Here is a 17837-nt window from a genome sequence, read left to right as displayed (position 1 = left end):
GCCCCTCCATACGTAAAAACAGCTTTCATATTTGGTCTTCTCACAATTCACAGTGGGGGCGGGCTTATGAATTTGAAATCTGTATTTTAACACCTGCGGGAAGATAGTGCGAATACAAGGCTCCCATGTTAACAGAATTTTAAGAAATACATTTGATTTATTACAGATAAATTACAGATTATTCAATCCACATACACAAGACTAGGCAGGGGTTTCAAGTTCTGTCTGTTTTAATAGACAATAGAAATGAAATCTGGTATAAACCTAATAGTTAAGTAATGAAAAGATGAATCACTTAATTTTCAAAATGGTTCGCCAAATCACAGAACTTCACAGATGTAATCTTGGGGCATACACTGAGTACACAGTGTCACAATTCATGTTGGGCAGGGCAAAAAATCCAAAATTAAAAATTAACATCTCCCTCAAGCAAATCCAACCTTAGAAATAGTTCATAAACACCCTTGTGACTTGCTCAACATTAATAAAAATGAAACCTTCCAAAATCAAGCCACTATGTATAAAATTACGTATATTTCATATGCTAGAAAAAATATTTCACAGATATTTTATGGTAAAAAAATTAGCTATTCATATAGCATCCATAATATCATTAACATTCATAAACCTGAAACCTTCCAAAATCAAGCCACTATGTATAAAATTATGTATATTTCGTATGCTAGAAAAAATATTTCACAGATCTTTTATGGTAAAAAAATTAGCTATTCATATAGCATCCATAATATCATTAACATTCATAAATCTGAAACCTTTACATTATGGACTGGCAGTGAGGTCACTAGTGCACGTCTATGTCTTTAAGGGAAGAAGGTCTAATTTCCAGAGGTCTTTGGCCTCAGGAGATTGGGAAATAGGACCCGGCCTCTTCTGGTCACTCACAGGCCTGAGGGGGCATGGGTGTGCACTAGTGACCGAATTTGGCCAGTCCGTAGGTGCTTCATAACACACCTCAAACTAGAAAAATATTATTTCAGGGTTTTAACTGTTCAATTCAACTTTAAAATAGCACTTCGAAAATTGCCAAAGAAAAAATTTGAAGGTTCATTTTGATGTCCCTTGGCGAAGTCTAATTTTGAGTTGCTGTACTCAACAAGGCAAAGAATTCTTTCAGTGTTTTAACTGTTTAAATTCAACTTTTCACTCAGTACCAAAAATTGCAAAGATTGAAAGTTCGTTTCAGTTTCCATGGACACAGTCTAATTTTGAGTTGCTGTATACAACTAGGAATGAAATCTTCCAGGATTTGAACTGTTTCAATTCAGGGCAACCTCCAGATGGAGGGTGCAATAACCAGTCAAGAATTTTCAACACTAGTACCTGGCAAGGCACTAGTCTCTGGGATCGAGGCGCGTGCAATATCTAGGCATATGTCAAATCACACTGACGCCAAATTCATGTACAAGCCCATATTAGAGAGCAATTGCAGAATACCCCGCCACTCTAAAAAACGACCACTGGAATGACTGGTTACATGGGTACAACTTGGTGAAAATCCCTTGAGAAGAGTGTGACACTTTGACCTGTACCTGGCTATGAGGTTGATCATGCGGGGTGGTGGAGTATTCTGCAATTGAGCTCATATGAGTGAACTACATGTGACCGTATTTCAGCCAACCAGGATAAAGAACCAGCAAGAGATGTGTTATAATGGGCATTGTGGCCTGCTCATAGATAAATTGTTTGAATGGTTCCATGACACCTATTGCCAAGGTGTTTGCTTAACCTAAACTTTAATACTCGCAACAGAAATCATAGTTGCTGTAACATTTAGAACACGTGTATGGCACGTGTAAGGGGTCAGGTCTTTTACGCTTCCCCCATCCACTAAAGGGTGGGGCAATATGTGTCACTGACCCAACTCGTAATGTAAACACTAAAAAAGAGTCTTGTGTGATGTCAGTTTAACCTTCAACGTGGAGACATGCCTTGATCCTTCTCAGTCTTACTGGCTGCCGGTGGGTTGATGCACACTCTCGTCCACTGGCGTTATGAAGACCTGGCATCCGTCCTTTGGTTTCAGGGTGGTGTCTACGACGTACCCCAAGTTCTGTCCCGGAACCAGGCTGAAACTGAAGTTCTGCAGGAGCTTGGCCAACAGGATACGAGCTTCAATCTGTACGAGAGGGCGTGAAAATGTGGGTGTGCTCAGGATTTACAAACTCCAGTCTTCATTTTCATGTTCAAGTGCACTGCAGGAAGAAAATGTGACTTTGTGGCATGCCGGCCTTGTCAATGCTATACTATCATTTGGACAAACAAGTAGCACACCAATTCTTCGCTGGAGCAACTCTTTTGGACAAATTTCACCCCTTGACGGACGCTGGGGGGTTACACAAACAATGTGCACAACACAGAGATCTTTACCTTGGGGGCAGAATTCACTCACCCACCAAAGAGACAAAAAATGACCTTTTAGAGTTTTAGGGTCTATGATGAGGGCATAAAGCCATGCACAGAATCCCCTCTATACTCAAAAACTAGTTTGAAAGGAGGTGCAATGTGTCTGTTCTTTTAAAGCTTCACTTTCGAATTTGAATGTTATTTTTCTGTTTTTTCAAAAGCAAAATGGAAAAAACTCACCATTGCAAACTGCTGGCCGATGCAATTTCTGGGGCCAATGGAAAATGGCATCAAGGCACCTGAGGAACTACGAGGGAGTTGGGGAAAAAAAAGCCATGTTGGTTTCAGTCAAGAAACTGAAGGATTAACCCATGTCCATTTGTACACATCCATAATGAAAATGCACACTGTTATTAAGCGCCTCTATTCAAACTGGAGGTGGTGAACTAGTAAGTATGAAAGCAGATTGGTGCTTGGGGTATTAACATGTTTTATGGACTGAGTCAATGGCAAAGTCCATTGTTGGCTCCAAGCCAGTGGTGGTTAAACCACTCTGTCATGCTTTTATTCTAAACCTTTTTGTGTTAAAGTCTGATTAAACTCAAAATCTATATTTTTTCAAACAAATTTTATTTTCTGAAACATCATTCTAGGCATAACCTCTTGCACACTTCATATGGAAGCTGGTATGGGTTGTAATATGCGATAAAGCCCAGAATGCAACGTTACCAGTGCAGTGTCAAATTTTGGCTATACACAACAGATTTATTGGTTGTATTGCTCATGCCCGACTTATTAAAGGTCAGTGATTGTCATATATGAGGATTACAGTCCATAAAATAAGAGTACAAAATTTGAGAAACAGGTTTGCGGGTACACCAGGGAATCAATCTCTTTTGGGTGAGGTGTGGTTCTTAAAAGAACCAGTGAGTGTTAACTCACAGAACCGGTGAGTTAACACTCACCCGTTCTTTTAAGAACCACACCTTGCCCAAAAGAGAATGATTCCATGGTGTATCCGTAAACCCATTTCTCATGTCTCTTCCACCATGCAAAGCTTCAAATCCCAAGTACAAAATTTCATATGAAGCAGGGAAAGCATTGAAAAACCAGTTGATAGTTTAGTCGTCATCTGTTACAAACCACCCAAGTAATAAGCTTCTGCCCAGTAAGAGTGGACGAAATGCCGCAGGTATATTTATGAATGCCTTCTATGTTACACCTTTTTTAGGTCATGTAGCATGATCCAGTGAACCTGGCTTGGAATTCAAACTTCAGTTTGGACGGACAATCTTTTTGAGACTGTTACCTTTCATTTCCAGCAAGGAAACGGTCGGGGGAAAACTCCAGGGCATTGGTCCAGTTCTGCTCGTTTCGGCTTATGGAGTAAAAGGACACCTGCAGCGTAACAGAAAACCCACAACTACCAAATAACAGCATCCCAAAGGTCAGAGATTCCAGTCCAACTTCAATAATATTCCTAGCTTGCTCATATTTACATCCGTACACAGAATCAGGGTTGTACCACGGGGGGGGGGAGGTGAGTGAGGAGGATCTATCCTCCCACATTTTGACCAGGGGGATCATGGACCATATGATCATCCCCCTAACATTTTGGAGGTGAAACGTGAGGAATGCGGCTTTCGAGGTCATTTTCAACTTTCCAACAACTGAAATGGAAATGGAGCATTAACTGTACAAAAACCGAAATTGTTTTACTCCGAAGTTATGGCGTTATTAGAAGTTATTAGAGTATTTAGTATACACTGAATGTTCATCATCATCATGAATAACGCCCCTAGTGGCATGTGAAACCCAGCCCTTGACATTTTCAGGATTTTGCTCATCCCTCATCTCATCTGGCCAATCTCCATCATTGCACAGAACGACAATGAACGCAATGCCTTACAGCCACTAATGACCCGGCAGGTATCTTCACCCCGTCAATCACCGCGTCTTCAGTGGAAATCCTGGAGGTCCCGGTGGCTGGGGGACACAACCTCAGAGTTTCTTTCAGAACCTGGGAAATACCGGTAGGTTGGGTGAGGGGGGAAACAGAACATTGGTATGAGGAGAAACATAGGGGAAAGTGATGTGTCAAGCTTTATATGTAAGTCAGAAACCTGAAAATCATAAAACTACTGACTTTTCACAATCATGACAATGAAAATGGCGCCTCACTGAGAGCTGATGATTTTGAGACATCTTGATTATTTCTCACAGTTTCACTAAAGCAACCATTCAACGGTGATCTATCATACAAAAAACACTGGCTTTAAAACGACTGCACTTATTCGCTCGACCAAATTCAAAAGAGTTTTAATACAGTAGGTCTAGCACAGCTAAAGAAAAGTTAAGAGATTGTTGTATTAACCAAAATGATTTTCACTCCACTTAAATTTAAACGTTGTCCTTCATAGACATTTGGTAAAATCAAATTATTGAACAAAAGCCGACAGTTTTCCAGTAGTTTAAAACAAGACCAGAAAAACCGTTTCCCTGGCCATGATGTGGAGTTTAACCACAAAACCGTCAATTCTGTCTAGTTACACTTCTGGATTCCAGAAGGGAAAAATTTCTTTAAATGTACTATATATAGACTATATACATGTACGTAGAGACAACCTAGTACTTACAGCTACTGTGTATTCCAACTTGGACAGATCCTCATATGGGATGTATTCCTTGTCGGAAACTACGGCATCTACTTCTGTCTTCAGCCTATCAAGAAAGATTGGGAAAGAAAGATTGGAGGTAGCACAAAATATCAGGGAGGTTCACTTTCACTGATCAACAGAATGTTTTATCTTGCAGCTGGTCTCCAGAAGTTAGTGCGAGTTGTTTGTTTGGATCAAGTCTGATTCAAGATTTAGAGCTAATCAAAGTCCCATAGAGTGGAAAAATTTATGTAATCATCATTCTATGGAACTTGGAAAGAAGGACATTCGCAAACACAATGCCCTTTCCGCACCTGTGCCGATTACAATACCTCAATGAAATCTAATAGACATATTATTACCTGTACATGACCTCAGGATGCTGGCACAGTTGTAACATGGTGGATGACAAAAGATTAGCAGTTGTCTCGTTGCCTGTCGTGGGGTATGAGGAAGAGGGAAGATTTACAGCATATAGATTTTACTGGACGCCATCTTTGAAGGAATATTCAAACTGCGTTTGCAATGCAAACAGGTGCGTCCGTGTGCAGTGTGCAAATGTTCTCTACTCGCCCGCGTGTTGGTCCAAATATCTTCAAAATATGACACAGCTGATGTGCACGTCAAAAAGTTAAAACTAAAAAATGCTGATGTACGTGGTAAGGCCCCCCCCCAAAAGTCTTTGGTTTCTGGTCAGGGGCTGGCTCCAAAAGTGGTGTGCCAAAGTGGCTTTGGTTTTTTTTTACCCTCACCTTTTTCTGGAAATGATGCATGATAATGCACTACGTCCATCGCAACTGCATGTGCATGTAACTCCGGCTGCTGCCAACACTAAAATAGACTGTCCACCGCACTTTTACTGTTTAAACTCATTTTCAGCTTGTACATGTACATAGGACATAAGACCACCTCATTTGTCAGGTTCCCAGATGTAAATGTATAATACAGAAATGACGTCATGTGAAAAACAGTCTCCGACTAAACATGGGGAACTACAGTGACTCCTTTACTGTACATATTACTCAACCATACCCCATCAAAAAACACGTTAAAATTACACAGTAGCAGGATTCCAGTCCATTAAGCAAGCTGGGCAGCTTTTGGACATTGTTTTATACCAAAGCAAAAACTTTTCTATTTTGCACAGGTCTACAGCGACACGCGCTGACCAGAAACCGGAGACTTATTTTTGGCCTAATCTGCAGGAAGTGGCTTCATTTGAGAAAGGCCTTTTAATTTTTACCACATTTCATACACAACTGGCCGAACAGGAAAGCACCACTGATCTCGTAGTTGTCTAGGCTCAAGCAGCAAAATATCTTCAGTGTGATTCATATAAAGAACTCAGATGGCTAACACCGACTCGCAATGACTTGTGGAACTGACTGCTGATTCTGCCTAGGTAAGATTAGTTGCATTAGTTTTATTAGGATTATCTCAAGGTTTTTAATGCAATGTGGTTGTTTTATTTTTATGATTTTGGTCTGTGGTTTGGGGTTGGGTTGGTGTTGGTTGTTCAACTGTTGTTCAAACTTATGTTTAATTTTGTTTAGTCCTTATGATTTCTAAATGCTGGTTCTTAGAGTTAGTCTTTTTATATGCCATTGAATGATATGTCCAAAGTTTTAATTACGGTACCTTGGCTTTGGCTTCGGTTTTAATGTAATTCTCTGTAACAAAATGTTTTTAAGCAATTTTACTTTGATTGGATTATTTTGTTAATAGTTTCTGGAAAACACCCTAAACATTTTTTAATGGATTTGGCATTATATAAGATTATTATTATTAGTAGGATTAGTTTGTCTGGTGGATTCTGTATATCACCGTGGAGCTAAGAACTGTTTAAGCTATGGCTCCTCAGCAAGAAAGTTAAATGGTTGTCACTAATGACCTCTGGTAGATAGGAAGACAGGGCAATCTTGAAATACCAAAAGTAATCAATTCTGCCAGTTGAGTTTGTTGAAATCTTAAAAAAAAATGATATGCCACTTGTAGTCCATATCAATATTACAGGGACAGTAGACAAGTAAGGAGACCATACCATCACTGCAACTTACCAGCCAGGAAGAAGGTAGTGAACTCATCCACCATTTCTTCCATGTCCAATCCTCCTGTCGCCGAATGCTGGCAGGCTTGAAGGATGAAGGACAGGATGTTGTTACTGAGCTCTTCCCCTCTCCCTAAGGCTTTCATCTGCTTCTGGATGATCATCCTTCCGGTCTCTCTTAACTTCTGGATGGCCTGGCGGACTGTGGTGCGATAGTCCCGCGCTGATCTTGAGGGGTTGCACTAGTCACAAAACACCAATATTGGCAACAACATTTACAAATGTCCAAAGGTCTTTGGCCAGTTACATCTGTTTTAAATTTTATTGCAATGAAGCACCCAAATGTCAGAAAAAGGTTACACCTTACTTGAGACAATGGAAGTCGCGCACGGTAAAAATTGGGCAATATTTCATCCTAGTTTACAGTCAACATATAAACCAAACCATCCACACCTTCAGCTACAGTTTGGTTAATCAATCATACTTTACATGTGTAAAAATAACCAAACATCTGCAGTATCCAGAATTGTGAAGACTCAACTCGAGTCCCAAGTTTTAGTGACTCAACTCAAGTTGAGACAGGTAAACTCAACTCGAGTCACTGTGAGTAAATGATTTGACTCAACTTGAGCCCTTCATCTGTAGACCAAGACTCGAGTCCCAATAATAAAAGCAAACTTCTTTGCGAAAAATTATTTGTAATGACTCATTGTGCGGGTTTATAATGTTCACGTCGTGTTTTTATCAACAAGGGTAAGATGTGGTGTGACCATGTGTAGGAACCAAGAAGTAAATTTAAAATGCAAAAAAATAGACTTTCTCTTGTTTTTATTTATCAGATTGTATTCAAATATTGCAGACTTGAATTGACTTGAGCTAAAACTTGGCTCAACTCAACTTTGTGCCTAATGATGAAACTTGAATCACTATGTTACAAGGGTTTGACTTGACTCAACTCACAAAACATAGAGACCTATTACAACTCTGGCAGTATCATGCAGATTTTCATTCTCAAAACTCATGAAAAACCACATACCAGTCCCTCTTGGCCATATTATTGCAATTCACCTGAAGTGATTACTGCCTAATCCATCTTGACCACATTCAAGGATTTTGTGTGGTGTGACCCCATTGTACAAGAACCTAATTACCGGTAGTCTGATGTTGCATATTTCTGCAATCTATAAGGGAGTGGGTCCAGTATACATGAAAGTATTGCTTGAAGAAGATTGGAAAAAACAACGTGGGAAGTACTTTTCTCGGTTTAATGAATTGTTTTACAATATTTTCAGCACAACTGATTTCTCCAAAGGTAATTTTCTAATGTAGAGATAGATGGATGGAATGAATTATATTTACAACAGAGCAACAAAGTACCCACCAGATCGAGGGCCACAACAGACCTGTGGTAATTTCATCAATTTCCTGCACCAGTTTAAATAAGCAGAGGACTTAATACTGAAAGCAATTTCTGGAAATATAAGCAACAAGGTGCCCCTTTACCAGTGTTGTATGACTAGAGTCCCGGACTCAGACAATCGAGTCACATTTTTCATGACTCAGACTCAACACGAGTCACATTGGATAATGACTCTGACTCAATCATGATGACTTGGACTTGAGCTTGGTGGCTTGTGATTCGAGTTAAGTATTTTCATTAAACATATTTACTGTATACGCCGTTAAAAATTAATTTGTATGCACCCGTGCTATCACTGGTTTGCATGCGTGGAGCGTTGTAGTGTTGCACATTTTCCACTTCGCCCATTTATGTAGCCTACGGCTAAGTATCCACTGATGAGTCCACCAGACATGTCATATTCCGTATTTACAAACTGTGCGACGGTAATCAGACTATGCGCTGGGTGAAAGCACATTTGTTATTTACACGTGAGTACGGACGTGCATATACAACTTTGATTATGGAAGTTCCTCCATGGTTTGATTCACTTAGAATAACTGTCCGAATAACTTGATTCAAGATTTGTGACTTGTGACTCAGACTCAAGGTTTCTGACTTGTGACTTGGACTCAGACTCGAGGTTCGTAACTCGAGACTTGGACTCTGACTCGAGGCTTCAGACTTGGGACTCGAACTTGACACTGCTGACTTGACTACAGCACTGCCCTTTACCCAGGTCCAGGGATTCTCAAACTGCTGAGTCAGCGCGTTGAGGGCCAAGTCAAATTCCTTGTTGAATGAGGTGATCTTCTCTGCATCAAATTGGTGGAAGTCTGATCCAAATGCAACCTGCAATGATACACAGAAATTCTGCTAAAATGGTCTCAAATACTGACATTTACACCATCCCAAGAAAGCTGATTTTCTGTCCAACAAACTAATATCTACACATAAAGAATGGCAATGAGGTCACTAGTGCATGTCTATCTCCCCTGAGGGGCTCTGAGCGCCCAAAAGATCCTATCTGCCCCGAGGTGGACCTAGAGGGGGCATTTTCCTAGCAAAAGTGGCTTCCTTGGTGGGAAGTGAATTTTGCCAGTTCACAAATGACTAAGAACTGAAGAATGCATGCATTACAGTCGCGTTTCTACCAGCGACCAAGTGAACACTACCCACCAATATGGCTCTTTTCAAGTGATCAGGGCCGGGGTGCTTCTGCTCAAGGTGGACTTCCCTTGGCCTTTGCCTCGGAAAATATGGCTGTACCGAGGCTGTACAAAACACCTGATGTCATGCCACTTCAAACATGTTCCGAGCATGGGAGTCAGGGTGCTAGTACACGGCCACGCTGGAAGGGCCAACCACGTGTGAGCTACTGACCCAGCATGTGCTCTATTTTTCAGCATGCCTTTGTGTTCAAACACCAAAGTGTCTCTTACTGACCTTGGCAATGATATCTATAGTGGCCTTGTTCAGTGCCTCAATGAGTCGAACACCTGTCTTGCCATCAGCTTTGGACTTGAGGTAACCCACCAATAAATCAGAACTAGAATTGAATTGACTGATGCACGTCTTCAAGTAGCTTTAAAAAAATGAACCAAAAACCAGGATGACACATTTGGGTAACGAAACTGTCATGCAAAACATACCACAAAGGATATCACAAAGAAACAGATGATGGTTGCCATTTACCAAAATAATGACACATTCAAGAAACAAATAAATTTATCTTGGATTCCCCTTTTTTACCCTTTATATCCCTTATACAACACTCTTTATAAAATCTAATGCAATGGGCACCAACATCTTACGTGAGTCTATCTTTTCCGTTTGCCTTGTTGGTCCATCCATCTTGTTTTAGGTAAGTTTAGGTAATGGAGTCAAAAAACAAACATTATCCTAATGCATTTCAATTCATCTTGCCCTTTAACCAAGTCCCAGCCTGGCACTACCTCTGGTCCCCACCTTGCACCCAACCTGGCGGCATTGTCCCTCCCCCCCCTTCCACACTAACAAACAGTTGGAATGATTCAGAGTGCTTACTTTCGGCTAAAAGCTGGGTTGAAAATTTCCCGTCTCTTGAGCCACAATTCATGATTTGTCTCTGTCACCAGACCTCGGCCCAGAAACCGTGCGCCAAAGATGGACGCAATGCCATCATAATTCCATCCTTTACGATACTTGAGATTCTCCAGCACGAGGATTTCCTGAATGGGGATACGGAACACTGCCCTGAAATCTCCTCAGCTTGGGAAAAAAAGGTATAATCATTTCCTACACAATGATGGAAAATCCCACTCACATCACCTTTTTATTAGTTTTGAAGCAGTTAACACTTAGTTAACATTGGTATACAGAACTAGTTCTGTTTTTTTTGGAGGGGGGGAATACTGTAGCGTGTCCTACTTATTGGGCTCTGACGCTGTCACAGAAGCACACAGTCAACCACAAATCGCTGTTCCGGGCAAGAAACCTCTGTTTATTTTCCCGACGTCAACAAACCTGTTTTTCGTACACAAGCTCTAGACACGAGGTGTCTAGGCGGGGACTGTACAGTTGCGAGGCGGGAAAACCGCGGGCCGTTCACATACCAGTGGGGGCAGCCAGCTAGCTCCATGCGGGTCCGAGCTGGTGCCCCCACCGGCCGAACCTGCCGGCGCTACAATACACTAACATTAAGTGAAATTTGCTTGGCAAACTGAGACCAAGTGGTGCATATGTTACCCAACCTCACAAAATGAGTCACACATTGTAAGAGCCGCTTTGGAGTTCAATGCCTCAAACGAACTTGCAAACAGTAAGTCAAAATCTTTTCACCCACACAATGCCCACATTTTTTTTTTCATTTGGATGCCATACTGAGTAATACATCACTAAAAGGAGATCAGCTCTTTCTGTTTCTAACGGAAACCAAAACTGCATTACTGGTAAAAACAACCTTAAGACTCGTTGTTCGGGATCTGCTAGTCACACATATTTATGCACATTTTATTGACATACCTTAATGACACGGACGTCATGGAAATACACCATGCTTACATGTAATAACCAAACAACGCAAACTGGCCCAAACTCATCAGCCCTGCATTTAAAGATAGAAAAAGGCATGAACGTCAGTCGAGCCATATCCAAAAGTCTCATCTGTCTATGCGACAAGGCCATAGCCACTGGCTTGCGGCTTTCCAAAGACAGGCATGTTATTGCCAGCCATAGCCAGAAGTTTTAGGCATGGCCTTACAACATGCACAAGGATCGCAACTTTGGGAATACACAATAACCAAGGCCAAACTAGAGCAACCCCAAAATTTGGCAATTTCTTTCTTAGCATTTATAAAGAAACAATGTGTGAAAAGATGATTTTGGGACATTTTCTCACTTATTTCCAAAAACAAGTAAAATGACCCTAAATCTACCCTCATCCCTAAAATAATGGTACACCGGTACAAGGTCATATGAAGAATTCTAAAATGTGTAGCCCCTTAAGAAATGTTTGCCCCCTCCCCCCCAAAAAAAAATTGGGTTCTGAATTCCCCTTTACAGAAGCCAACATTGCAAAACAAAAATTGAACATATGTTTAATCAGGCACAAAGGTGCATTTTTAAGGATCTCATTGAAACAAAAACCCACATTTCTTTGACCCTTTACATAACCAAAGGGGCAAACATTCCCCCTTTCTTGAATTTAGAATGAGAAAAGCTTTCTTCCAAATAACATAAGAAGCCCCAAATTGTCACCGCTCAAAAGGAAAATAAAAAGGTTATGATAAGAAATTCCCCAAATATTTGGTCCTTCCCCCTCCCTGGAAACATTGTGTACTCCCCCTCCTAACATGTGGCTCTGAATCCATGCTTGAGTGTGCCAGGGACTGAACGCCACAACAAAGCAACATGAATCAATGTAAACAGTTTACTGACCAATCTTTGACAGCATCCTCCATTAATCGGCCTCTGGCTACATAATCCCTTATGTCTGGAATATTCCCCAGAAAAAAACTGTAGGAGAAACAAAATAAAAAAACTTTGAAGACTCACGCCTATTAAACATACACTGTAGCTCTTTTCAACCAATAAGGGGGTTGCTTCTGCCAGAGGTGGATAGCCTTGTGTGTACAGGGCACCGTGCCATCTACACCACTTTGGTGAATCACTATACAGTCCAATGACTGACTTGAAACACTGCACTGCTAGGGGCATCTTGTAACCAAGACTATTACCCACTTTGTTAATGTCCTCACCGCCAGGGATCGACGTCTTGTAACCAAGACTATATTACCCCCTTTGTTAATGTCACTGAAAATACCATCTTGCATGTGTTGCACTGTATGAACAAGTTTGCTCTTTACGTTTTATTTCAAGTGAACATCCAACAATGACAATACTGTGAATGGCAAAACAATATACCAGCGCATCCTTGATGAGAAGTCAAGTACATGTATGTACCTTCAAGTTCCACTGAATGAAGTGGCAAAGGCTATTCTCTAAAGGATCAATTTTCAACGATCATAAAAGCAGCACGTTTGTACCATTCATGTGAGCTTGCTACCAGAAATAGCATTCTTCATAGAAGCAAAAAAAAAATAAAAAATAAAAAAATAAAATTTTCATGGATGATTACAAACCTCCGTCTCTTTGGTCCAGGGATATGACTGTACTTCCAGTGACGGTAGTGGAAAAAAACAACCGCGACAATGAATGCAACCAGAGACAATGACAGCAGTGATGAAACGGTTGCCAAGGCAACCATACCAGCAGACACCATGATAGACCTGTGTTTGTGATAAACCCAACCATTTCAGCACAAGTTAAAACTGATCCCAAAAATATTCTTAACAAATGTGATTGAAACTAGTGTGAAAATGTTGAGAAAGGGCATGGATACATTTGAATTAATTTAATTCTCATTCCATCAAGTGACCGGGAAACTTTGGTTGATGGGGGAAGAACTAGCCCTCCCCAAAGGGACAAAAGCATTTCGAAAATGAAATAAATCAGGAGGCTCTTTTTGATGGACTATGGTAAGAATACATGAAATTTTGACCCAAAGTCATAGCGATCATGTCATATGCCACAAAATAATAGTGAGGTTTGTAGTATTTCACCCATTCCCAGATATTGAGTCCACTTCACAGAGCTACAGCACCGTGACCCTCTCTCAGAAAACCCTCCTATTATCCTGGATGTGCAACTCAAGTCTGAAAACTGATTTCATTGAGGAAACTACTACTGTTTATTTCATTTTTCTAATCCAGCAAAGATGTATGTTGAACTGAAAAAAGGCCCTCCCTCCTCAAGACTTAAAAACAAAGGCAGCTCACCAATTATTTTTTTTATGTGGCCTAAGAAAGCCACCTTTAGCCTTGATATTTGGTCAATGCCTGTGCTAAGCCTTACAAAGGCTCAAAGCAGATTTGGGTCAGAAGTGGTCATTTTCTGTCATTGTGTCCTCACTTTTTTTCATTGACTTCAGCAAAGTGGGTCAGTTATGGGCCTTTCACTGGTTTCAACGTCAAGAGCACTGATGGTGAAAAACGTCACCTACATGTATCGGTAAGCGTGGTCACTTTTAGAATAATGGACAAAATGGCTTTTTCCCTTAAGTTTTTCAATGATTTTAGCCTAAACCTTTGTCAGTTATGGGCCTCTCACAAATTCTGTATGGACCATTTGCCATTCAAGGTCAACTGTTCCACCTCAAAAACCCAAAATAAACAAACAGATGTAACATATATGTACAATGATGGACATTCACAATTGAAAGTGGAAGGGTGGTTATAAAAGGCTATGCTTGTCAAATACAGGACCCCTGGTAACATACTCGACTCGGGACAAACTACATAAACCAGCAGAGAAGCATGATCACTGAATCAGTTTGCAAACTGCAGAGTCATGAGGGGGCAAAGGTCAGCTTGGCTTGTGGTCGGTATGCCCCTTGGAAAGAGGTCCATAGGCCTATATACGGACAACACTGATTTTCCCTTTAAATGTTATAAAAGCCGTCAGAAAGTGATAACATGCCCTACACAAGTCTCATATGGTTATGCACAGAGGCATCAAGTGTTGTCCGTATATGGAACTCTTTCCCGGCCCTTTTCATGCAAATTGTGGGAAACGCTTCGTTCAGTACATTTAGCATATTATTAGTTTACATGCACGGACGTGAGGTCAGTTACAATTGCTTCTTACGAGTCAGGACTTAACTTAATGTTCACTCTCCGAGCTATGAATGAAGTACTGTGCTCAGGGGGCTCGTGGACGACTCGTCGATATACGATCCTGTCAGGCCTGGCGCGGCGTTGTCAAGTATCAGGTCGCGCGGACCGCGGGGACCAAATCACCGTCAAACCGCCACAAACTAGTGACGACGCTTTTCCAATACTCAACTCTGTCTCGGGCTATGTCCCTGAAACCAATCCCCGATTGTGGGCCTGAAGCGTTTAAATCTAATTGGATTACTGTAAATTTTTGTTCTTTTGCATCTTATTTGATGTTTTGTGGCACTATTAGACTAATTAGTGCGCTTACAGCTTCAAAGTCAGGTAGTAAAAAAACAGTTGAAGCCTGAGACGCAGCCGCAGTTGAGTATTGGAAAACGGCCATGTACACAAACGCCACTCGTTTGTGCAGCGATGACGTAATTTTTGAACTATTTTTAGATCATGGTTCGCAGATGACATCTATCTCATTATCGGCCAAAAATGTCAATACAAATTGCTCTAATTGATCGGATTTTGCAGGAAACATGCTACCCAAGAACTAAATGAAACTTTCCCTTCACTTGTTATATATAAAAGCGGATCAAGGGGATTTTTCGGTCGAATCTTGCACGAGATGTGTAGAATTTGGTGGCCCCGGGCACGCGCGAGTCTAATTCTGCCGATGAAAACGTTTACGCGAAAAAAATAAAGCTTTGCCAAAGTTTAATTTATGCATGAAAATGTTTCCATTAAAAATCTCCATCGATTCACCGTGGTAAATTTTATGTTTACCGTGGCGATTTTCCAACATAGCGATCGGAAACAATTTTGTCATAGACTCCAACGGTAACGGTAACGGCGGCGGCCATGGTGGCTGCCGGCATTTCAAATCTTGTTATTTTCCCAAAATCGAGCGGGAAAATTACATCATTATCATGTGACCTGATTAAAAAAAAGACGTCTTATGGTCTTGCTGCTTGAACAAGCGACATAAGCAGAGAAGTAGGGACGTCGCTAGATTGTGGTTTGGTCCCCGATCTGGTTACATATTATGCGCGTGCAGCAGCCCGATCCACAGCGCATAGAACGCCAGTTCATATTCAAAACTACATGTACAGGGGGTTTTCCGTGATCTGCACGGCGCCCGACTATTAATTATTGGCAAATTCGGAAGGCACTGTTCCAGAACCACCAAATGACATCGTTGTAGGACATTTTATAAATAGTGCGCTTGCTTTATTGTTTGACCGGTAAGTCGCCAAAGTGTGCAGAGTGACGAAGTCATTTTTGGTGGTTCTCGAACAGTGCCTTCCGGCACTGAATTCACCCCACGGTATCCGCCCGGAGCTGAAGTGCACCCTCACCGGCGAAAGAAAGAGAGATGGTACTAACTTTTTCCAACTGGGTTCTTGCACGTGTTCGACGTGCGCGCGGAGACCATAGGCTACATTCCTAAATTTGTCACGGTGCGCGCGTACTCAGCGTGTTCCGCGTCAAACACGCATAAACTTGCACGTCTATGCGGTGAACGCGTACCAAAGGACTGTCAATTTCACTTCAAAACACGCCCTCTTTTGTACCTGCTCGGAGCGGATAGGGAATTTACGCACAGTTGAAGAATTCCAGCCATACCATAAAATTCTATGAAGCCATCATCGACTGTAAAAGAAAATCCTCTGTTTACTTAATCTCGCTCATAGAGATTCAAAACAATGCGATTGCAACATTTGACAAGAAGAGGTAATAGAGCACCAAAGAGCAAAAAAGGTGAACGTATTTGGAAGCACAGTTGTAAACAAATACAGGCAATGTAAGTGCGTTGTGCGCAATGCGCAATGAACACGCTTCCATCCACCGTTTCGTCCATTGTTTGCCCATACTTTTCAAAATCACGGTTATACGCGCAAGACTGGCGGTCTATGCTTTTATAATGTCTGTGGCCAGATTTCAGGCTCGCAAGGAATTGTGGGGTGGAAATTGGATGAACAAACCCACATATGGCCTAGCCAGCGGTACGGTATCCGCCCCGAGCTGAAGTGCACCCCCAATCGGGGAAAAAAGACAGGTGGTTACAAGCGGGTTCTTGCCACGGTCGTATATAAAAAGAACCCGGACTTGCAACGCCTTTGTATAAAATAGAAGCCAACTAGCGGCCATTTTACCGAGCCGAATACAAATGCGCAGGTTGGCTTGCTTCTATTGACGCCAGGGAGAACAAAGGCGGGCATTGCCGGGCAAGCTTTGTATTCGACTCGGTAAAATGGCCACTAGTGGATTCAGTGATCTCTATAAGCTGATTGAGGGCATTGCGAGTCCAGATTTTTTTGATATACGTCCGTAGTTCTTGCACGCGTTCTGTGTATACGTATGGAGGAAGGACACAGGAGTTTGAACTATCCGGGCTACAACATCTGGCCAATTACCGCTTTAGTTCTGTTATGCCCGGTATGTCCATAGCCAGAGCGCAGCAAATGCTTGCAACGCCCCACCTGTTTCACAACCATAAGCGCCCTTTGAACGTACCCCGTGATCATCGCCGCTATTTTTCGCTGGTAATCTGCATATATCCTTAAGACGTTGTGTACTGCAGTATAGGAAGTTGAATATTCATGCATTGTTGGTGCTTAGTATGATTTGACAACAACATCTAATTTAATGCTTGCGCAGTTGCTTGTATTAGGCCCTGTGCCGTAAGTGTTTACGTGCAGTCATTGTCCTTATCGAACGCTTTCTTCTGGACTTATTTTGGGAATTAATAGCCAAGTTGTTTATAAGATCTTGTGTTTTATTTGAATCATTTTTATTACTGAATTTACACAAAAGGTATTTTATGAGATTTCATGATCACTCCTTCTGATGAAACAGGGTATTGTAGCGCCGGCGGGTCCGGCCGGTGGGGGCGCCAGCTCGGACCCGCATGGAGTTGGCTGGCTGCCCGCGCTGGTATGCGAACGGCCCGCGGTTTTCCCGCCTCGCGCCTGCGCAGTCCCTGCGGACAGGCGCCATGTTTAGAGTTGAGCTGAAAACGCATTGTTGTGGACGACAGCAATAAAACAGAGGTTTCGTGACCAAAAACAGTGAGTTGCGGCTGCGTGTGCTTCTATACCAGCGTCGAACCCTGATCAGTAGGACACGCTACAGTATTTTGTTTTTCGTGAACTTAACTGTCCTGT

The 17837-nt window shown here is 41.7% G+C and overlaps 1 protein-coding gene across 3 annotated transcripts; it reads right to left on the bottom strand.

Annotated features, from left to right (window-relative positions):
• Positions 1-212: 212 nt before the first annotated feature.
• Positions 213-15070, bottom strand: LOC110979252 (cholesterol 24-hydroxylase-like). Of its 3 annotated transcripts, XM_087137974.1 has the most exons (15): positions 14993-15008; positions 14670-14870; positions 13090-13238; positions 12386-12463; positions 11471-11552; positions 10514-10677; positions 9914-10052; positions 9203-9319; positions 7079-7310; positions 5384-5456; positions 5001-5085; positions 4274-4384; positions 3674-3762; positions 2605-2671; positions 213-2137 (listed from the first exon to the last, which is right to left on the bottom strand). In XM_087137974.1, the coding sequence occupies exons 3-15, from the start codon at positions 13227-13229 to the stop codon at positions 1967-1969; spliced, it is 1548 nt and encodes a 515-aa protein (XP_086994100.1). In that variant the 5' UTR covers positions 13230-13238; positions 14670-14870; positions 14993-15008; the 3' UTR covers positions 213-1966. The 3 variants fall into 3 exon arrangements, with proteins under 3 accessions (XP_086994100.1, XP_086994108.1, XP_086994096.1); XM_087137982.1 differs by having other exon boundaries at positions 13090-13236; positions 13919-15070; XM_087137970.1 differs by having other exon boundaries at positions 14670-15070.
• Between the last annotated feature and the right edge of the window lie 2767 nt (positions 15071-17837).

The sequence above is a fragment of the Acanthaster planci genome, linkage group LG01 (genome assembly GCF_054643075.1).
Source record: "Acanthaster planci isolate LZ-2023a linkage group LG01, COTS_SCS, whole genome shotgun sequence".
NCBI classification, from domain to species: Eukaryota; Metazoa; Echinodermata; class Asteroidea; order Valvatida; family Acanthasteridae; genus Acanthaster; species Acanthaster planci.
The sequence above is the reverse complement of the archived record's forward strand: the minus strand, read 5'-3'. Positions and strand labels throughout refer to the sequence as shown.

Bases quoted from the DNA above. Each gene is read 5' to 3' on its own strand.
- LOC110979252 (XM_087137982.1), bottom strand. From the start codon at position 13,229: ATGGTGTCTGCTGGTATGGTTGCCTTGGCAACCGTTTCATCACTGCTG. The intron at 10,053-10,513 runs GTAAGCACTCTG...ATTTTTTTAAAG, and splicing joins AACCCAGCTTTTAGCCGAAA to CTACTTGAAGACGTGCATCA. The intron at 2,138-2,604 runs GTGAGTTTTTTC...CCTCTCGTACAG, and splicing joins TCGGCCAGCAGTTTGCAATG to ATTGAAGCTCGTATCCTGTT.